This window comes from Balaenoptera physalus (genome assembly GCF_965194825.1).
Source record: "Balaenoptera physalus genome assembly, contig: HAP1_SCAFFOLD_688, whole genome shotgun sequence".
NCBI classification, from domain to species: domain Eukaryota; kingdom Metazoa; phylum Chordata; class Mammalia; order Artiodactyla; family Balaenopteridae; genus Balaenoptera; species Balaenoptera physalus.
In genome coordinates this window covers 460,693-484,000 of record NW_028126071.1, presented here as the reverse complement: position 1 = coordinate 484,000, position 23,308 = coordinate 460,693, and the positions used below count along the sequence as shown (strand labels likewise).

General features: G+C 41.6%; 1 protein-coding gene and 1 long non-coding RNA gene across 2 annotated transcripts in view; one reads left to right on the top strand and one right to left on the bottom strand.

Annotated features, from left to right (window-relative positions):
* Positions 1-945, top strand: part of LOC309653480 (cyclin-Y-like protein 1) — a 34,365-nt gene extending 33,420 nt beyond the window's left edge. Inside the window, exon 10 of the mRNA XM_082478441.1 lies at positions 27-945. Coding sequence (XP_082334567.1) covers positions 27-143 — 117 coding nt within the window. The 3' untranslated portion in view covers positions 144-945. The remainder of the gene's footprint in view (positions 1-26) is intronic.
* Positions 638-23,308, bottom strand: part of LOC309653482 — a 194,329-nt gene continuing 171,658 nt past the window's right edge. Inside the window, exon 2 of the long non-coding RNA XR_014259213.1 lies at positions 638-956. This is a non-coding gene — a long non-coding RNA (uncharacterized lncRNA). The remainder of the gene's footprint in view (positions 957-23,308) is intronic.

Below are 23,308 nucleotides of genomic sequence, written 5' to 3'. Positions count from 1 at the left end.
ATGTTCTACCTGATTGACTTTCCTAGGCCATTTCCAGATTGTGTGACGACAAATACAAAGACGTGTGTAGAGCTGCTATGAGAAGGTCTTTCAGCGCTGATCATTTCATTGGTATTCGGCGCTCCAATGCCATCCTCTCTTAAGGGAGAAGTGAGGGGTTGTAACATCATAAACCCCTCGAAACAAAGACTGGAGAAATATCACCTCTCCTGCTCAGAAACCAGCAAAGTTAGTATTTTCACCTTAAAGAAAGACATTGAATTCAAGAGACTCATGGACAAGCGAAGATTATGCTCATAGGAAAGAACGGGACCTCGTCAATGTAACACGCTCTTCTGTCCTTTTTATTGTAAACAGAGTTACAAAAACCACTCCAAAGCTAAAAGCTCCCAATCCACGCACAGATATCTGCTCCCAATCCACGCACAGATATCTGATAGCTGTGAGCTATGTGAGGTTTTTTAATTAATAGTTTAAATTTTTAGACTTTAAAGACACTAGCTATATAACTTCTATGTTTTTCTTACCTCACTGTCCCATACTGCTGCATATTCCTTTAGAATCAGTGCAGTATTACCATCAAAAAATGGGACTCCAAAAAAAAAAAAAGTAAAAAAACAAAAAAAGAAAAAAAAACAAAAAAACAAAAAAAAAACAAAAAAGAAAAAAAAACAAAAAAAAACAAAAAAGAAAAAAAACACAAAAAAAAAAACAAAAAAAAAACATGGGACTCCTAACAACTCATAAAGCCAAACTTCGGAACAGACTGTTGTAGCATCGTTAGGTTTTGCAGGGTTCTTCCTCCCTACTATATCATTGAAGCTGCTAGTCATTATTGGCAATCAATTTAAACCAAAAAGCTGCTGAATAACACATGTCATCCAAATTCTTTGCAGGCAGTACTTATTAGCATATTAGCATGTTTGCGATCATAAACAGAGAAAGTAGGTTATTTCCTTCTATTGGGTCCGTGCTGCATTTCTTGTTAACTATAATGGTGCTTCTGATTTTGTGATGATTTTCCTCTTTGTTATGTACTTGTGTTAAAGGATATTTTCATAATTCCAGCCAACATGGTGGTCCAGTAATTAACAAGCCGGTGATGAAATAGAAGGTGTCCCAAAAGTCTTAGAACAATTTTAAGCTTTAATATAGTGTGCTTGGATACTCCAGAACAGTGTCGCAGAAGTATAAATGCTAGACTGGCAAAACATCACTTGAAACTTTAATCGAATTTCTTCTAAACTCATTTACTTTTGTACATTTTAAACATTAAGCTTTTATTTTTTTATTTTTTATTTTTTTAAATGAATTAATTTATTTAATGGCGTGTTGGGTCGTTTCTGTGTGAGGGCTTTCTCTAGTTGTGGCAAGCGGGGGCCACTCTTCATCGCGGTGCGCGGGCCTCTCACTGTCGCAGGCTCTCTTGTTGGGGACACAGGTTGGAGCCCTGGCTTGGGAAGGCCCGTGAGCCACAATTACTGAGCCTGCGCGTCTGGAGCCTGTGCTCCGCAACAAGAGAGGCCGCGATAATGAGAGGCCCGCGCACCGCGATGAAGAGTGGTCCCCGCTTGCCACAACTAGAGAAAGCCCTCGCACAGAAACGAAGACCCAACACAGCCATAAATAAATAAATACATAAATTTTAAAAAATAAAAAATAAAACAATAAACGCTTAACGTTTAAAATTTACAAAACTAAATGAGTTTAGAAGAAATTCGATTAAACTTTCAAATGATGTTTCGTAAGTTTGTGGCATTTATACTTCTACAAGTATCAAAGCTTAAAATTGCACTAAGACTTGAGGGGATACCTCCCCTCCTCTTTTTAAAATAGTCCTTTGCAAGGCTGGGCTGCTTACCTGCTTGATCACCTAAGTTTCTTTTTTCTAGATTTGGTGAAGGAATTATGAACAACAGTGTTAATTCACATGTAATAAATTGAAAAGAACTGGACCCTAGTAGTAGTGACAGGAGAGTAAGTGATACGAAACAGCTTTTCTATCCTGTGTGTTAACCTGGCTGTAGGTGTCTCACTTCAAGTTCTATGTAAGAGGAAACATATAAACCTTAGGAACCCTTACCTCAGGCTTTAAAAGGCAGGGAGGTCCAGTAATCAGTCTTTTTGGAGATTGGTAAGGATGTCACCTAAACTTGAAATATTAAAAAAAAAAAAAAAAAAAAGTGTTCTCAACTATGTGAAATCTTTCTCCTCCTACCTTCTCAAATGTAATCCTAGGAATTTTGCCTGTAAACAAAGCATTTCTGGGCCAGAAGTACTTTCTCTCTTTATAGCAAGGCTTCACATTATACTGAGTGCTGCAGGTTCCATCATTTTTAAGGGACAGAGACATAAATGATAAATTATGGTATATAAAATACTACAATCTACCACCTCAAAAAATATTGTTTATGGAGTTTGGAGCTTGGAAATTCAAGTACTGATTGCAGTTTTATTTTGAAAAGAATGCTACAACTTATGTGGTTTTTCTTCCTCATGTTTATATTAAAAGAAAAGCTAATAAACTCTGTTTTAATTAAAATATATGGCTACTGTGTTTGTAACACTTCTCACTGTTCACATAACATTACAACTCTGCCTAACTCAAATGTTTTCAGTCAGCTCTGATAGTCGGGCCTTAAAGCATTTTCCAACTAACCATTCATAAGTTGTTTTGACCCCTGCCTTTAGTTAAGATGTAGACATTTATTTCTTCAGCTTACGCTCTTTTCAACCTGAAGATAATCTAGTCCACTTAAAATCACTGGCTACAGTGCTCAGTGGCATAATGCATTAGATGGCATTTTTGAATTGTTTGTTATGGTGCCAAGATGGAAATGCACATTGAAAGATAAAAGTAGGTAAATCCACAGAGAAAGGAATTACAGGAATACTGTAGAATCAGAACTTGTTGTTTGAGGGTTTCAAGCAATTGAACAGGAAAGAAAATGGAAGAACAGGAAGCAGTAGAATTGTGGTTGCTGTTAAGAGGGTGACTTTTAAACAAGCCACGTAATTTGACTTTAACATGCTATTTCACTTAACATTCAGTTGGAAATATACCAGATCTCTAAAGTTTCTTTTAGACCCTAGCCACTGCACTTGAGCAATATTCCATCAGTCCTGATAGTATTGCCGTAGTATTTCCTCCACCTTAGTTACCTTCCTAAGGTCACATCTTTAACTTTGTTCTTGTTAAGTTGCTGATGAGGAGAAATGATCTGATTTAGTACAGAAGGGAAAAAAAATCGATCACAAGTCACTGTTTATATCAATAGTTTGCACCGCGTAGTAATATGCCAGTTACTAAGCAGAAATGCTGACATATCTCGAGTGGTCGAAGGTTTGAAAAAAAAAAAATTGGGGGTAGGAACATTGGGCATGACTGTAGCTTCAAGAACAAGTTGGTAGAATAAGGGGAATCGCTAAAAATTGCTTTTCCCCTTCAGCTTTAATTCTAGAGGCAATACAGCCATTTTAATAAATGGGAAATTGAGGCAACTTAAGGTAAAAATTTAAACATCACAAAGTAGGTTCTCCAACAAATATGGGGCATGGAAACTAGTTATTAATAGGGTGGCAACTATGGCATGTTTTTCCAGATTTTTATACCGAGGAAGGGTTTGTTCCCTAAAGTAGTAAGACTATAAAAGAATATCTGACTACCTGAACTCAAATTTTATTTTTTCGCTTTTTAAGAAAAATTATTTTTCTCTATTGGAATACTGACATCTGTGCAATTTTAACTCTGGTATACCGTGAACTGAACTTTATTCTTTACAAGGAAAAGACAAAAGTTTGAAATGTATGTTTGAACCAAATTAAATTGCCATTTTTGTATGTTAAATTCATGTGGTTGACCCTAAGACAACTTCTTAGGGCCCAGTGTTTCTGGTTAAGAGAAATTTTTTCCACCCTGTATCAGATTCCGTCATGACCCTATGCTTTCACATTTACTCCTAATGTACCCTGTATGCCCATTCTTGAAATTCAACAGCACTAAATCCTAGTTTTACAACAGGTCAAATTTCATTTCTTAGTTTTCCCATTCTATAAAATATACCATTCCTTGATTTTTGAAAAATGCTGAAGCCAGTATTTACTGGAAAACAATTCACTCTGTATTCAGGTTATGCAATGTTTTTGGAAATGTTTACCTATAGCGTGTAGGTTAGCTAAAATCTTTCATCACCCAAGACTTCTCTCTAACCACATGTAAAATGACTACGACTGTTCCCTCACCCAGAAGCCGCATTCTTGAGTATAGAGCTATTTGGTAAAGCACTTGACAGCTGGTAGGGGCTCTCCCAGGGGTAAGTGCTAATTTCTATGCAGAATCTGTAGATTACACCCAGCATCTATCAAGTTAAGGATTAGATCACCTAAAATCTTAACTGTTAGCCACTCACCAGCCTGGCCAGCCTGACACCGTGCCAGCAAGAATACAAAAGATCTAGGAGCCCTTCAGAGACACCTGGTCCCTTGTACACAGGTGCAATCTGTTTGGCTTCTGAGGCAATTTCCACTAGTCCGTTTTAAATGGGTTTGGCAGATGAGATAACATGTACTTCATGTGAAAGAAATGTTATGAATACCAGTTTATGGTTTAGGATCGCTAACATGCAGAAAGAACCAGGAAAGTGAAGTAGTATAGAAATTAAGAGAAATCCAGAGTCAAATGAAAAGAGGTGAATGTTCTTTAAAGAAAAAAAAAAAAAAAAAAAAGGAACAGGTTAGGTGATTACTTAACTGCTGTGAGGGCAGCTAAATAATTTGAATGTGATTAGAGAAAGTCAGTGACAGCCTCAGAACCTAAGGTCCTCAAGAATATGTCGATCTCTACTTCAAGACCTCAAATTACTCTGCTAGCTTTTTCTTACAACATCTATTCCTTCATCTTACCGTTCTCAATTCTACTGACCTTTACTTCTAGCTCCCCAGATGGTGGCCCTTTATCTCCTCACTGTGGGAACCGACTCTTCCAAACGCAGGGCATCAGTGTTTTGTCCACCTCCCACTGCCCTCTCTCAACAAGGTCATCTCAGCTTCACCCTTTGACTCTCTGCTCGTGTCCAATGTGGCAGTGCTTGATGTTGGTTACTACTATGAGCCATTTCTAAAACACTATCACCAGGTTCCAGGAAATACAGGATTTCTATGGCTCACGGGCTAACTGGCCCCTTGTAATCCCCTTTAATCAACTACTTGAGCCCTCCTGTGTTCCCACAAAGTAGTTGTTCCCAATTTGCTGCACTCACTCCCCTGATCTGCCCACATCCCTAGATGTATCTCCTCAGGCTAGGCAGCAACCCCACCTTCCAAACTCCAAAACTCATTTCATCTGGCATTAGGAATAGATGCCTCACTTCTTAAGGTAACCCCTCTCATCTAAGGGAGAGGATTCCATCCCAACTCTTCAAATCAAATTTCTATATCCAACACCCCCACCACCAGGATGGTGGTGAGGATGGGGCAATTTGACCTTCCTCAGCCCTTGACATGTCCTAGTGTTTCTCAAGATGTGGTCTCCAGACCACCTGCCTCTCATGGGCTGAAAGTCCCTGTAAGAAATGAAGCTTCTCTAAATGCAACGCGGAATCCTAGAACAGATAAAGAACATCAGTGGAAAATCTGGTGAAATCCAAATGAAGTCTGGAGTTAACAGTAGTGCGTTAATGTTGACTTCTTAGTTTAACAAATGTGCTATGATAATATGTTAATATTAGGGCAAAACGGATATATCTTTGCAACTTGTCTGTAAACCTAAAATCATTCTAAAAGTTTACTAAAACAGAACAAAAAGACCTAATTCTTGGATCCCAAATTCATCTCAATTCCTGGAGCTGAAGCCTGGGAATCTACATTTCTAATAGGAAGCCCAAATGATTCTTATGCAGACACAAATTTGAAAACTAGTCTTTCAATTCCCTTTCCATTCCATGCCTGAATGGCTGCTTCCTCCTTGTTTTACTTACCTTAACCTGATTTCATCTTTTAGATCCTCTCAACCCTAAAATATAAGTACTATCATTATCCCCCTTTCACAGATGAGAAAGTATAAGATGCAGTACACAAACGAAGTACTAAGAGCTTAAGTAATTTGTTCAGGATCAACAGCCCATGAATGATGGAGCTGGGAGTTGAATCCCTAATCAGTCTAGCTCCCAAATCTATGCACAGAACCATTCTGCTTCCTCTCATTCTGTTGCACGTAAGAGCTCTGTAACTAAATCACTAAAAGAAGCATTATTACCTATTTCTCCAACTTCCTAAGTCCAACAGTGCCCCCCTTTTCCACTGGGGGGAATGAACAATGAGAAAGCATTGGGAAGATGTGCCAACTAGAGACCTGGACGGGTAAGGCACAGTGGCTCTTGCACCAGGATCCAGCTCAACTGCTGTATTCTCTGTTCTCCCAAATGCCCTAACATGTACCAATCTAATAATGCTCATAGTACTCACTTTGATGCTAAATTAATTATCTCAGGTTTACTAAGCATCTGTCCAGATTGTCAGGGAAGTGCCAACTCTAAATCAATTTACAGTTGGCCCTCCGTATCCACAGGTTCTGCATCAGTGGATTCAACCAACCATGGACTGAAAATACTTAGGGAAAAAAATTTCAGAAAGTTACAGAAAGCAAAACTTGAATTTGCTGCACACCACCAACCATTTGCATTATATTTACAACTACTTACTTAGGATTTGTATTTGGTGTTATAAGTAATCTAGACATGACTTAAAGTATAAAGGAGGGTGCGGGGGAAGATGGGAGGATTGTGCGTAGGTTATATGTAAATACTGCACCGTTTTCTATAAGGGACTTGAGCATCCATGGATTTTGGTATGGGGTGGCACGGGGGGGAGGGAGACTACTGGAACCAATGACCCACAAATACAGAGGGAGAACCATATATCCTCTTATCTTAGCTGGGTTCCCTGACTTGTATTTAGACCTTAATACAAAGTTGTGGATCTAACTGCTGAATGATGAAGTTTTGGGAGTTTCTGACTGCAAACCAGACACACACAACAACAGCAGCACTTCTATCCAAATTGCTTCAGTACAGAGTATAGATGGAGGGTTGATAAAATAGAACACAATCTCAGGTAATGTCTCTGTTCTTATGTGTATTTTCCTTCATTTCTTCAAGTGAATCATGAAACAATCACAGGATCAGCAGGAGAAACCTATGAAGTATATTCATTCAGGTAAAACATGTTTTCATTAGTTCTCCTTCTGGTGATTGGAATTTCTTTGATTTTATTATCAATAAAAACGTTGCCACTTATATTCAAAGTACATCCGAGAAATCTGATCATGAAGTTAGAATGCACATACCTCCTTCAGATACTCTTAGAAAACAGTGTCTCTCCATGAAAGCATGAGAAAACTACTTGTACAGCATCTTATTTGCTTTACCATTGCTTTAATGCACTTTAAAATTTAGCTACATTAATTGGGAACAAAGAAACAAAAATAGACATTTCTTTGTTTTTCATAAATAACTACTCTCCATATTTGATAAAAATCTCAAAGCATTATTTTAACTTCCCACAAGTATAATACATACAATTTTTTTTTTCTGAAATAATAAGGTCAGCAAATTAAGTATCTTGGCACTAATATAACCACATACAACTGCTATTCTACTGACTTCCAGGAACAAAACAAAAACAGAAAACTTCTTATCAAGATGCTCTGGGTTTCCTTTTGCTAGTGTTAGGGATCCGGAATTATAATCATCTGCCAGTAATAATTTTATAGATTCTAGTTGATTGTCTACAAATAAAATATCGCTGGCTCTGCTTTGTGAGTTCTGGATTTGACATGACACTAACAATACCGCATGGGACAGGCACTATACACACATGGAAATCAGGAAAAGTACTGAATGCCCTGGACTCGAACTACTGACTCAGTATGTGCCTCACTTGGCTCAGTAATAAATTCACCTGCACCAAACCCGTATCAAAAGTCACTAAATCTCTCATATATATAATATATATTATTTATATACACACCCACAACACATACACACTATACATACAGTTTGTAACAACATGAAGTAATATTGTCTTCAAATGATGTACCACAGACTGAAATAAATCCTGTAATTGTCATCAAGCTGCTAGAAGCTTTTGAGAGTTCTGAGCCAGGTTACTTAGTTACTTTCATCCTGCCTACCCTTCATTCACCCTGCTTTAATGTCTTGGTAGCTTTTTCTTTCAAAACCACCCTCCTCGACCCAGGCGTATTTCTTTCCCAGGATCCCTTGATCGGACTTTGGAGGCAAGAGAGGGCATGCAGGGGGAGCAGGAAATCCTCAGCCACTGTACCTCACACCTGCCTAGATTTGTGATGTTCTCTGTCCTGTTGGCCACATTCGGTGTTAGAAAGCAGTTATTCAAGGCTTTGTCCCTCCTACCCCCCTTGGTCTTTCTGTAGAGCACAAAAGTGAAAGAAGCCTCTTTAGCAGGGGTAGCAGTTCATTAAAATATACAACTACATTTCCTAGCTCTGGGGTTCCCATTCTGTACTTGAGACTGCAGGTCGCGGATGCTGTTATTAAGGTGCGGTGTGGGCTCCATGAGGTTTTCTCCTGGCAGCCGGTGTCGGGATTAGTGCAGCCCTAGCCCAGGAGGAAACGGCCTAATGAATACCAACTTGGAAACAGTGGTGTCAGCACGTTATTTAAGCTTGTACATTGCTCACAATTACACACAATACACACACAGGCTTATCACTGGAAATGACTACGAGAAAACATGACAAAGGTTTGCAAGGATAAACCAATAAGGCACCAAGAATACTTATTTTCAGCCAATTTAGACAACTTCAAAGTGTGAGGTTAATAATATAAATTAAAATGACTTCCTAAGTCTTATCAACTGATTTACTGAGAGGTCACATATTAGTTCCTTCTAAATCTTTACCCCCTAATCTGTGATGGGAGACGTTGCTTACAATTGAACCATGAAAGGGACAGCCCAAAAGCTGTACATGTGAAACTAAACTGGGCCTTAAATCCTCACTAAAATCACAGAGCTGGCTGTGAAGAAGCTGCTAAATCACCCCACAACCTTCCAGTTTATAATTGTTTTCATGAGTGTGGTTTGTTTGCCTAATAAAAATAAAAATCAGAAGAAAACAGCATATGAGATGGAAATAGGGGGCGACCATAAATAGATGGGCTTCTCTGCCCTGGGTAGCGGGAGGGGTGGCTGAGGTAAGACTTGAGGGAAGCAGGTGGGCTTCATCTTTGAGGGAAGGGAGGGGGAGAGCAGCGGTGAGAACAGAGGCTGAAAACAGAGGCAGCTCTGAGAGTTGGCCTGGACCTAGACCTCCAAATGCATTACCTGTATTGCCTTTCCTTGGCTTAGTATCCTTTGTCTTAACTGTCTTTTTTTTTTTTTTTTAAAGTAAATTGGTTGTTCTTTTTAGGTTTGGTATGTTGCCAAAATGAAAAATAGTTGTTTTAACAGGAAGAATTAAATCACTTCAACCACATCATCCCACAACTTTTAGATACATTCTGCATCATCTTTACACTCCTCCACAAAAAAAAAAAAAAAAAGGAAGAGGAAAAACCCAAATTAGTCACAATGACCTAAGGCAGCAGAATAATCTTTGTACTTTCTGGGAAGAAATGTTAACTGAGGGAAGAGGTCAAGGTGATCAGAAAAGTTCCTCATTTGAAAAACAAGAGAGGAACTGGCCCTCAGGCAGGGGATCTATTTCAAGGTTCTAAGAAGCTTCTGAACAAGTAGAGGAATTAGATGTGCAAAAAGTTCTGTAGCTCTGTGTACAAGGTTTTGTCGAATATACTGAAATTTTGATTCAGAGGATGAGTGTGTAAGAGCAGTGCATTTTTATAAACGTGAATAGCTTCTGAAAGTCCATGAAAACTATAACACCAGGCTTCTTTCCACCAGCAAAGTGCTTAAATACACTATGGAAACTATACACTTGTTTACTTAATATCCATAATGTAAAAACTGACCTGGGCTTAAATCTGACTTTTCCAACTTTGGTATAAATGAAGCGCAAATCCCTACACTTGCTGTTTTTCTAGGGAGACATCCTCTAATTTTAATTGTTTTTGCCATTTTAGCTTCTTAAATTTAGTCCCCACTCAGTCCTGGTCACTGGTATTCTGCTGGCCAATGCACTGTCACCCCCTTCCCCAGTAATGGCCTCACACTCTTCTTGAATGAATGGTTAAATAGATTAGGAAAGCAAACAGAATTTTTAACAGTAAAGTATGTATGCGTGGTGTGTGTACGTGTGTATTCATCAATACATAGACTTTAATATATAAATGAGGGAATGGTTCAACAGATTAGAAAAGCAAACAGAATTCTCTAACAGTAAAGTGTGTGCTCATCACTATATAGGCTTTCTCAGAAGAGGAGGAAGAGAAAAATATATTGAGGTGAGGCGGGGGGGAAACAGCTTTCCTTTTGCTACACTGATCCATGTTTTAAAAGCTTATGCAAGGGTGTTATGGGTCTCATTTGTTTTCAGAGGCCGCAGAAGGCAGTGTCTCGATGCTTTTGGAATATCTGGCTGTAATCTAGTCCAAAGTCCAGGGACACTTATTTTCCCCCATCGCTGCCAGTGTGTATTCACAGGACTGCATGGTGCGCGCCCGCCGCCGCGTCCCGCCCGCCGCTCTTCTCCTCCCCTGCAGGGGTATCCGCGCTCCAGCGGACTCCTGGGGGCGGTGGCGGTTCTCCCGGGACCCGCCGGGCTCCGCTCCTCCCCCGCGCTCTAGCACCCTTTGGCCCACCTCCGGCGGGTATTGAACTGCGCGCGGCGGCGGCGGCGGCGGCGGCGCTGGCCGCAGTGGAGTCACGGCCTCGGGCTGACTGGCCTCTCCCGCCCAGCCTGGGTCACCTGCTTCTAATGCCCGCCGGGAGGCTCCGCCCCGGCCCCGCCCCTTACAAAGAGGGTTTGAATTGTTTCCCGCTCCCCCCACCCCTTCCTTCTACTGGAAGAAGGCGGCAAAAAGGCAGGAGGGCCTGAGTTCTTGAGGGACTCAGGACTGCACTTTAGGGCTGAGTCGTTCTTGTGTCCTGGATCCCACTTACACAGACTGGGAGACAAAATTGCAGAATAGCCCTCTTCCTCCTGCTTATCAACAAGACTTTGTGAGAAATAATGAGGAATACGTGTATTAATCCCAGCCTCAAAGTTAAAAGAAATAAATATAAATCTCTTCACAAACATTAAAACCGTTAATAAATATGTTTAAAATGTACTTTACCTCTTTCCTTCCCTGGGATTCTACAGGTGCTTATATTTTTTTGGTTTTTTTGGAACTACTTGGCACTCAGTGTCGGCAAACATCCCAGGGTTGAAAGTAGTGGGAGTTGAAAAGCTATGGAATAGCAATCAAAAAGAAAGGGAAACCCTCAGTGGAAAGTATGCACAGATTGTGAACATGCCAAGAGAGGCTGCCTCATTCTGTGGCCTGTATGCAACATGTGTATTATTGGGGATGGACAAGTGTTGGCTAATAATAAAAATTATTTGAAGTTGGAGAATGTTAATCACTCATGCTGGAATTGAACCAGAATACATGTGTTATTTCACTTGGTTCTGACTCAAAGGATGTTATCTCCTAGTCTGTAAACCTCTCCCTTCTTAATCAACAGGGAGATGTTATTTTTGCTTGGAGATCTCTAATAATAGTAGTAATAATAGCGGGAAAACTTGGCCAAAAGAAACGTATTTTGCATTGTATAGCTTTTTGTATCATTTGAATTTTTGCTTTTCTGCACATAGTATTTCACTTTAAAGGCAGTTTAAAATATGCTGTTTAACATGTATTAGGCAGGGTGCTACATAATTCATTTCAGTTAGCTCATTTGATCCTCACAACAATCAGATGGAACTGGCATCATAATGGCTTCCTTGAAGTTGCATGTTTAGTCCATGGAAAGGACAGAAATCACAATTTTCTTCTGAGTCATAATTATTGTTTAACAAACTGGAAAACACTGAATTATTTTTAAAGATGCAATTTTTAAGCAACTAGAACATTGCCAGGCATTCTTAGCTATTAATTCACTCATCTATCCTTCCATCTAGCCAGCCATCCATCCATCCATCCAAAAACACCAAATTTCTGACTTGAAGACACTACTGTTATATTAAACGTGTTGCTACAAAGTGGAATTCATGAGGTTCAACTTAAATTATTGTCCAAGGTGTACTTATTAATTGATGAAAATACGGAGGATCATGCCAAACATTCCATCCAGTAAGACTGTGACATTTTGAAAGTTTTGAAGTATTGGTTTTGGATTTTGTAATCAGAGAATAGTTATTGCATTTCTAATCTTACTATACTTGTATTGATTATACATATTGAGACACTTGAGAGTTCAATGCTATAGGAATGACTGGACAGGTAGCCTCTGTATACTCTTCAGTATCTTGATAATCAAGCCTGGAACAGTGTGCTGCCCATAGATGCCTTTGGTAAATATTTGTGAAATAAATGGATGAATAAATGGCAACTGAGATTAACTTTTTAAACTTTAGCAAGTGGCACTGAATCCTTGGATAAAGCTTACCTTATGAGCTATATATATCTCTGAGGTTGACCCTACCCTGTTAAATGCAGCATGAGTCCAAACCTTGGCTCTTCCTTTACTAGCTGCCACTTTGGACAAGTCACACGACAGCTCCAGGTCCTCTTTCCTCATCTGTAAAGTGGAGTTACCCCTCATAGAGTTGTAGTGAGGGGTAAATGAATTTATATGGTGAAGAGCTTAAAACCATGTCTAGCACCTCATAACTCTATTTAAGTCTGTTATTAGTTTCTACTGGGTTCATGCTATTTTTCTGTTTTCCCACTCTATTTTCTTTTGTGTATCACTTTAATAATGGGGAAGAAGTTACATTTTTTAGATGTACAGGCATACCTCAGAGATATTGTGGGTTTGCTTCCAGACCACTGCAATAAAGGAAATATCACAATAAAGTGAGTCACATGGATTTTTTGGTTTTCCAGTAATGTCTATAAAACTTATGTTTACACTATTCTTCAGTCTATTAAGTGTGCAAGAGCATTCTGTCTTTAAAAAAAGTACATATTTTAATTTAAAAATACTTTATTTCTCAAAAATGCTAACCATCATCTGACAACTCAGGGTTGTCACAAACCTTCAATTTGTGAAAAAGCAAAGTCTGCAAAGCGCAATCAAATGAGGTATGCCTGTACTTTATGTCTGAGCACACTCCCAGCTGTCACCAGCTATCTCTAGCATTTAGATATTAGCTAGATTTTATGCCAAAGCAGGGATCATTTCACTTGCCCTGGATCAAAGTGCGTACACCTGACATCAGCAACCAGCCCGCAAGTGTGCGAGTGTGCACAGGGCTGGCACAGGACAGACACCCACAAGCCAACTTGAAATCCCTCACAGGTATTTCCAGACTAGCTTTTTCCATGTCCTAGAGCATTTCTGATAACTCCTCTTCTCGTCAGATCAGACACCTCTAGATGAGAAACCCAGACACTAATCAGAGGATTAACATGATGAGTCATTTATCCAGGTTCATAATAAGAATGCCTTGTTAACATTATAAGTGGAATCATTCAACTGTAATCTTTAGTCCTCTCCCCTCCTCCACTGTGGTGGCGATTATAGAAAAGTAAGAGCTTCTTTCTTCTTTCCCAGAGGCGATGGAAGCGCTAATCTTTCCCACCCTCAGCAATGGCTCTCAGCTGCACATTACAATCACCTGGGGAGCCTTAAGATCTACTGATGCTTGGGCCCTACTGAATCAGAATCTCTGGCTGACGGACCCAGACATTGTTTCTTGGTTTCGTTTTATTTGTTTCTTTTTGTTGCCGTTTTGTTTTTAGCTCTCCAGGTGATCCTGATTTTCAGCTAGGGTCGAGAGCCACTGACATAGATGGTTTTGTTATTTCCTCAGCACAGCCCCAAACTTGGTCCTAGCTGGATCTTCTGCAGAAAAGGGTTAATCACATCATGATGTAAAATGGAACACCTCGGAAGAAAGTATAGAGAAGTACGTTCTAGTCTAACTGCATGTGAGTCTGTTTGGGCTGAAGGAAAGTACATGTATATGAAGTAAAAAATATGTAACAGAATTGTGGTACAGTGATGGCACAGTCAACAACAATGGTGGCCGTAACAGTAACTGATGGGTATTGGGCATTTCCAATGTGCATGCACTGTGCTAAGCATTTTACATATATAATCTCTTTTACTCCCAAGAATCCTGTGAGGTTGATATTATCAACCCCATTTTATAGATTAAGAATCTGAGGTTCAGAAAGTAACTTGCTACACAACGGCACACACCTTCCAACTTGGGTTTTCCTCGCTCCAAAGGCTATGCTGCCATTGATTGCAGGCCTCGTTGTAGGCCCAGCAGTAGAGGGTCCTGAAAACCACCAGATGGTAACTCTTGAGATAAGCAACTTCCCTTGTTCCTTATCATCCTTTTCCTGGGGATCAGGTCAAATTTTCAATTCTGGTGTGGCCTCTTGTGTGGGGGACTAAAGTACGGAAAAGCTGAGGGCTCTGGATTCATCTAGAATCCAGTATAAGTCTAGAGCCACTTGTTCTTTGGGCTTTGCCGACCAGGCATGAGGTGGGGCACCCTTTAGACTAGATTTCAGGACCTGTCTGGTATCTTGGCAGAGGGAGCTTCAGTTCGGTAAATATTGATGCTGCACATGCTGTGAGCCAAACACTGGTGCCAGGGGTGCAAAGATAAAGAGGCATGGGCTTACCAGGCAGGACGTGGTGGGAGCACAGAGGAAGCACCTGGCCCAACCTGGTGGCTCAGGGAAGACCCAGGCTGTGCCTGGAAGGCTGAATATGAATTAGGTGATCTATGAGTCAGGGTTTAGTACAGGAAGAAACCACTCTAGGTGTTTCAAACAGAGAAATATTTAATACTGAGAATCAAACAGAGGCTTACAAAATTGATGAGCTGGAGGGGCAGAAGTCAGGGGGGTACCCCTGGGCTATTGAGTTCATGGGCCTACCACAGTAGCTATGTTCCAGAAGTTGGGATGGTGCTGCAGCAAGGGCGCTTCACACCCATGAAACTGGTGACTAGACACTGAAACAGGACATGGAGTCCAACAGCATTAAATGCCTCTTAACATTATTGCTCAAACCTTGCTGGCCAACAGCAACAGCAACAGAATGATGCCTTCTCCTTGCATCTGCCTCCAAATCTTACACAAGTGCACCTGATTGACTGAACTTATTTCAGATCAAGACCCTAGCTGCAAGGGAGTCTGAAAAAAGTAGTTTGGCAGTTTGCCATCTCTTCAAGCAAATTACTAGAAGGATAGAATGGACGCTGGAGAGGCAATCACTAGTATCCACTATAGGTAAGGAAACTGAGAAGGACTTCCTAGACAGAGGAATCAGCACAAGTAACGGGCACAAGGCCATGAAAGAGCACGATTCAAGTGGTGAACAGCTGGGCATGGCTATGCTATCAGAAGCATGTGAATCAAGGTTTTTACCTGAAAGTGCACTCACGTCTAATCAACATATTTTTGATTAATTAGATTCGTATGTACACTGTACACATGACACTCTTTCCTATTGATACAGCGCTTGATGTATTCAACTGACTACTAGTGCAGAGGAGAAAGGAAAGGAGCAAAAAGCATGAAAAAGAATAAATAAAATTGTTAGGTAATAGTCATCCACAAAGAAAACAGAACATTAACCTTCCCCAAGCCTAATGTTGCAAACACTGTTGATTATGTGCCGAGGAGTCATCTCCCCTTTTTCCTTCCTAACAAAACCCCCGTTATTTGTTTTGTTCTGTTTTGTGGGGGAATCCACCCTTTTCTGCATAGCCCTGTGCTTCAGGAGAGGCAGGAGCTTCAGGTCAAGCCCCAAGGAGTAACACGTGATTAGTCTAACTGCTCGTGTTTCTCCCCTTCTTCTTATCAGCGTTTAGGTTACATACATGCATGGGACACAGTTCTAGCCAATAAGGCGTGGTGTGGGGGCCAGTGTGAGGTAAGTCTGTCAGGGGCTTATGGGAAAGCTCTTACTCCAAAGGAGAAGCAGTCCTCTCCCCTGCTGGGTATTGTTTTGTCTGCCTGTGATGCCTACCACTGTGGGCACCATCTTGCAACCACAAAGGAGCTAAGTTGACCCAGTGAAGAAGGATGGCATTGAGGCTGCCTGAACTGTTGGCCTCCAGACTTGTTGTTATGTGATACGATACGCTGCTTATTTTTTAATACATTTGAGTCCCTGTTTTCTTTCACTTGCAACCAAGAACATTGTAACTACTACTTGCAGTCTGTACACTTAGGATGAGATCTGCCCACTTAAACTTGGCTAATGAAGTCTCTGGAGGAGATTTAAGGAGAAAAATTTATGCCCTTTTTTTTCCACCAGAAAAATTGTTGTTTATCCTTCAAGAGCATTCAAGACCCACTCAAATGTCATTTCTGTCAAGCTGAGTGCTTTGTTATTGCCTGTACTCCCACAGCCCTCCCACTACTTCTCTATTACAGCACTTTACTCATGTACTCTTTCAGCAAATATTTATTGAGTGCCTATTTGGGGCTTGGTAGTGTTTTAGGCACAGGGGTTACAGTAGGAAACTAAATGCATGGAGATTCCAATCTAGTAGAAGACAGACAATGAATGAAAAAATTTTAATGTGATGACTCTTATCAAAGGGAAAAAAAAAGAATTCTTGTAAAAGAGGGGGAAATAACTACCTTGAAATTTATTTTATTGTACTGTGATTCTCTGTTCATATGTCAGTTTTTTCCACTAGATTGTGTGTTCTTGTAACCTCACATCACCCACCACTTCCCTGGGGGATTGCATTTTCCAAAGATGGCTGCGAAAACCTCTCCCATCCCACAGGTTTTTCTGCAATGTGATCTTGCCATTCCCCATAGGGGAGGGATGTAGGCGGTCCTAAGTCTCCTCCTCTTGAATCTCAGTGGGCTTGTGACGGTTTTGACCCATGGACTGTGTTGGAAGTGATGCTCTAAAACTTCCATGGATAGGTCATAAAAGGCCGTGTAGTTTCTACCTGGGTCTCTTGGGACACTTGTTTTTTGGAAGTGCTTTTTCTTGGGACACTCCCTCTTGACACCTACATATAGATGCTCCACTTGACAGTCCCAGCTGAGTGAGCCTTCAAGTCATCCCAGGTTAGGTAAAGAAGCTTCCAGATGATTCCAGCCCCCAACCTCAAGTCATTCCTAGTTGTTCAAGTCTTCCCAACTGAGGCCCCAGATATCATGAATCAGAGACAAGCCATCCCTGCTGTGCCCTCTCCAAATTCCTGATCCACCGTATCCATGTGCATAATAAAATGCCTGTTGGTTCACACCACTACTTTGGAGTGGTTTGTTACACAGCAGCAATGACTGGAACCCCCCAGATCTGCCTTTCTGTGAAATTTTAATCCAGTAGACAACTTTTTTTCTTTTCACCTGACCCAGTTGGTGATCAACTTATGCACTGAAGCTTGAGAACTTTCATCCATCTTACTTTCATCCCATTGAGTGTCACTGTTGATGATATGCATGTGAAATGTCTAATCTTTTAAAACACAAATCTTCACCATTGATCTTAATATCCTGCTGCAGTGAGTTCCCCAGTTCAATTGTGTGTAGTGGGGAAAAAGTGCCTCCTTTTATCCATTTTAAACATGCTTCCTTTTCATCTCATCTTGTCCTCTTGCTCTTCCCCAAGTAAAGTGATTTCCATTTTGTGGGTACCTAGACACAGAGAACTGAGTTGAGACAATAATCTTTCTTTGGTTACCCAGAAGGCCTCGGGCGTGCTGCGACGGGGAGCAGTGGATTTTAGCTGGTGACTTAAAGGTGGTGGAACACTGTATTCTAATTAGTCACAAGTTTAGTTCCAAGCTTTCAAAAAATAGTCTAGATTCTGCAAGACACAGTAGGTGTCCTCTTGTGGTGCTGGGAAGTAGAGCACAGTAGAGAGGGAAGAGCATTGGCCAGTACATAGGCAATCCGGATTCAAGTCTCGTCTTGTGAGCCAGCTGTGTGCCCTTGGGCATAACACTTAGCCTCTCTGGACCTCATTCTCCTCAACTATAGAGTGAAGAGATTCAACCAGAGGGTTCTGGAGCACCCTTTTGCCTCTAACTTTGTATGAATTCTATGTATTTGCCAGTCATTTTGAAACATCTACTACATAAATCCACGGGAAGGAAAAGTTTGTATTCCAAACAGTTTGCCATTTTAGCTTCAAAGTGGAGTTGGAGAGAGCCACCACTCCCCCCTAACAAATTTTCTAGTTTTTAGAAAACTAATGTTATCGTTTTCCAAAAACACAATCCAAATTAGGCTTCAATTACCAAAAAATATATCCTGCTGTGACTGTTAAGTGACAGGTCTTGCAACCTGAGTCCTTTTAGTTTGGGGGTGCACCCCAGGGCTCCCATCAGCCTTGCTTTCATGAGCCTATCAATTCTCACGGTGCCATTGCTCGATGTTTGCATGGGGACAACTCCATTCTAAGTGATGAGAGTGAATGGATGGGGTGAACTGCTGCTGCATATGGCCACCTTGGGGAGGAAAAAGAATATTGTCCCAGTGAGCAGTCCAGTAGGAACTATTCAAGGGAATCTCTAGAAATCTGAAATCTCTTCCCAATTCTTTCTCCCCCTACAGAAGAAAAAAGGCAGTTACCATGTGGGACTTGGGGAAAGCATTCAGTCTCACTCAACCTGGACTCATTTCACTAATTTTCTGGTCTGCTTAATATTTCTTCAACAGTTGTGATTCTTAGAACTTCGTGGGCTCTAACCCACTTCTTAAGCTCTGCATCCTGTTTTGTCTTACTGAATTTTCTCTTTCCAATCCCAGGTGGGTGGGGGAAATGCTTCTCATCTCTGATTTTAAAATTCATTCCAGAATCTCCACTATTGAAGTGCTACCATGCATTGAGAGGACAGATTGCTTTCACTGTTGGCTTAACAAACTCTATCAATAGCAACAAGTAGCATGACGAGGTTCTACTCAACAGAAACTTACTTGTAAGGTTAAGAAAACCCCTGCGGTCCTTAGACAAAACTTCAGGTAACAAGTAGGAGAATAACAGCAGTAAAAGTAATAAAAAATATATCTAGTGTTTAGAAGAGCTTTTTGAAAATATTCTAAAGAAGAACCCTCCCACACTTCCCTTAATAAGATATCTCATATGTGATCACACATATCCACTTCCTTATCATCAGTATCATATGCGAGGATGTTTTGACGTTTTTGTGAAGGCTTTCAAGGAAGGCTTGAAAACAACACAGCAGCATCTATAATGCATAATACTGTCAGTTGTATCAATGGGAAAACTGAAGATCATGTAGGATGAATCACTTGGTTATTATTTGCTTGTTTAAGTTATTTGGGTAAAACAAGTCAGAAGTGTCGCTTGTTTCTTAGAGCGGTGCTACCCCTGCGAGGCTGCCTTCATGTGCTCAGTGACTCCTTGATTGTAGCTAAAAGGGGGACCCAGGGTTCCACACACCACATTCTGTTCCCCCTTCTGTCATTCCTGCTCACACTCTAGTGGGGGGATGAGTTTGAAGGCTTGTTGTCTTCAAAACCCTTCTGTCTATGTGGGCTATGCTGCATCATTGCTTGTTGCCCAAAGGCGCTCTGCAAAGATAATTTACTGCCTAAGAAAGTGGTATATACAGAACTGGTCAAGCCATGGGTTGCACTTTTTACAAAATTAATAAACAATTTTTTAAAGCAGTTTTAGGTTTACAGAAAATTGAGCAGATAGGGCTTCCCTGGTGGTGCAGTGGTTAACAATCCTCCTGCCAATGCAGGGGACACGGGTTTGATCCCTGGTCTGGGAAGATCCCACATGCCACAGAGCAACTAAGCCCATGTGCCACAACTACTGAGCTTGCGCTCTAGAGCCCGTGAGCCACAACTACTGAGCCCGCGTGCCACAACTACTGAAGCCTGTGCGCCTAGAGCCTGTGCTCCACAACAAGAGAAGCCACCACAATGAGAAGCCTGTGCACCATAACAAAGAGTGGCCCCGCTCACCACAACTAGAGAAAGCCCGCGTGCAGCAACGAAGACCCAACACAGCCAAAAATAAAGAAATAAAGAAATAAAGTAAAATAAAATTTAAAAAAAGAAAATTGAGCAGATAGTACAGAGAGTTTCCATATATCCTCTCCTTTTCCCACTCACAGTTTCTCCTTAGTGCGGTTCTTAGTTCTCTCTTAGTTCTCTTGCCTTAGTGCAGTTACAATTTAGTACAATTGATGAACCAATATTCATATACCATTACTAACTAAAGTCCATAGTTTGCATTAGGATTCGCTCTTTGTGTTATACAGTTCCGTAGGTTTTGACAAATAATGTCATGTGTCCATCAATACGGTATCCTACAGAATAGTTTCACTGCCTTAAATATCTCCTGTGTTTCACCTAATCATCACTTCCTCACCCCGCCTTGACCCTTGACCCCTGACTATCACATCTCTTTACTTTCTTTCCCAGAATGTCATATCGTTGGAGTCATTCAGTATGCAGCCTTTTCAGATTGGCTTCTTTTATTTAGCAATATGCACTTAAGGTTCCTTCGTGTCTTTTCATGGCTTGATAACTCATTTCTTTTTTTTTTTTTAATATCCTCTTTTTTTTAGAAGAAGAAATTACAAATAACAAAACATTAGCAAAATGAGTAGAAAGTACAGCGACTTCTCATATACTCCCCCTGCCCTCACACATGCACAGCCTTCCCCATCATCAACATCCCACACCAGAGTGGTACATTTGTTACAATAAATGGACCTACATTGACACATCGTTATCACCAACGACCGTGGATTGTATTAGGGTCTGCTGTTGGTACTGTATTCTATGGGTTGTTTTTGTTTTGTAATTAATTAATTAATTAATTTATGGCTGTGTTGGGTCTTCGTTTCTGTGCGAGGGCTTTCTCTAGTTGCGGCAAGCGGGGGCCACTCTTCATCGCGGTGCGCGGGCCTCTCACTATCGCGGCCTCTCTTGTTGCGGAGCACAGGCTCCAGACGCGCAGGCTCAGTAATTGTGGCTCACGGGCCCAGTTGCTCCGCGGCATGTGGGATCTTCCCAGACCAGGGCTCAAACCCGTGTCCCCTGCATTAGCAGGCAGATTCTCAACCACTGCGCCACCAGGGAAGCCCTGGGTTTCTTTTTTGCTTCTTCTGTTTTTTTTTTTTGTTTTTTTTTTTTACAAAACAGCAGCAGGAAAGAAAAATGCAGGAGGCAGATGAGCCAGGCACCGGGGTTCAGATCAGAAGGGAGCAGGGAGACCAAGCTGTTACTGCAGGCTGGCCCCGGAACTCTGTCCCAGCATCCTGGGAGCACGGCAACAAGCCCTAGAAGGAGCAGAGAGTGGGTGAGGAGACGGCTGTCCCAGCTCGGTGGCGGCACCGCTCCTTGGGCGGCCACCCTGGCGGTCAGCCAGGTTGGGAGCACTTGAGGCTCCTGTGTTTGGAGGCCTGGTCTCCAAAGCACGGACCCACAGGGGCCAGGCAGAGGAAGGAGGTAGGAAGGGCCGGCACAGAAGGGCTATGAGTTCTATCTGGGTCCCCCGGGACCACGGGGCCCAGGTGGGCAGGGGCAGTCAGGACGCTTCCCTGCTTGTCAGACAATCAGCTTCTTCAGGAAGGCCTCCAGCTGGTCCTCATCCTTGATGCCCACAAACTTGTCCACCACATCCCCATTCTTGATGGCCAGCACGGTGGGCACAGCTGATACCTCATACTCTATGGCGAGGTCTGTGTGGTCATCAATATCCGCCTTGGCCATCACCACCTTTCCATGCTGCTTGGCCACCACCTTCTCTAACCTTGGCCCCAGGATCTTGCAGGGACCACATCACTGTGCATGGAAATCCACAACCACTGGTGTCTCACTGTTGACAACTCAGTCTTGAAAGTCTGGTCCATCCTGGATGTTAAAGGTCATTGTACAGACTCTGGTGGTGTATATTGACTGGGCTTGGCTGGGTGTTACTGTTAGGTTATTAGGACTGCGCTGTGGGGTCTGCAGGGCCCTGGAGGCAAGGGGCGCCCACTGACTCTGAGAGGGCTTCCTGCAGATTATGGAGGCCAGGAACCTCCCCAGGAGAAGTCGCTAAGCCATCTCCCTGCAGCGAGAGCAGAGGGGTGCACAACGCGGCCCTCCCCACCGGTCAAGGGCACTTCTGTTCCCTATTCATTTCTTTACTCACTGCCTGCCATCCAGCTTGCACACATCCCCAGTCACCCAGTTGCCGCAGCCAATGGTATTTGTAGCTTTCCTGCCCCACGGACAACACTGGACAATTGTGAATGGAGCATCTACTGGCCAGGTACTGTGCTAGGTGCTCTGCTCCAGAAATGAGAAGCAGATGTGATCCCTACCCTCATGGGACTCACGTGATCAGTCATTCCTAATTAATACTCAGGTCCCTTGATTGCCACTGCTCCCTTTGGCAGGTTTACTTAAATGCCACTTAAATCTCCCTATTTTTGAAGACCTCTTCTTTCCTTCCCTTCCTTCTCTTCCTTCCTTCTTGCTTTCCTTCTTCCCCTCCTTCCTTCCTTCTTTCCTTCCTTCCTTTCTTCCTTTCCTTATTATACATGTCTTCTCAAGGCAATCACTTCTATACCTACAGCTTCAATTACTTTGTGTATACTCTAATGACAACACAATTTTAAATGTTGTTTTCATTTACCAGTTTTTTTTGTTTGTTTGTTTTTCTTTTTTGGTTTATTCCTAGGTATTTTATTCTTTTTGTTGCAATGGTAAATGGCAGTGTTTCCATAATTTCTCTTTCAGATTTTTCATCATTAGTGTATAGGAATGCAAGAGATTTCTGTGCATTCATTTTGTATCCTGCAGCGTTACCATATTCATTAATTAGCTCTAGCAGTTTTCTGGTGGCAGTTTTAGGATTCTCTATGTATAGCATCATGTCTTCCGCAAACAGTGACAGTTTTACTTCTTCTTTTCCAATTTGTATTCCTTTTATTTCTTTTTCTTCTCTGATTGCCGTGGCTAGGACTTCCAGAACTATGTTGAATAATAGTGGTGAGAGTGGACATCCTTGTCTCATTCCTGATCTTAGAGGAAATGCTTTCAGTTTTTCACCATTGAGAATGATGTTTGCTGTGGGTTTGTCATATATGGCCTTTATTATGTTGAGGTAGGTTCCCTCTATGCCCACTTTCTGGAGAGTTTTTATCATAAATGGGTGTTGAATTTTGTCAAAATAAACACTCTTCATCGCGGTGCGTGGG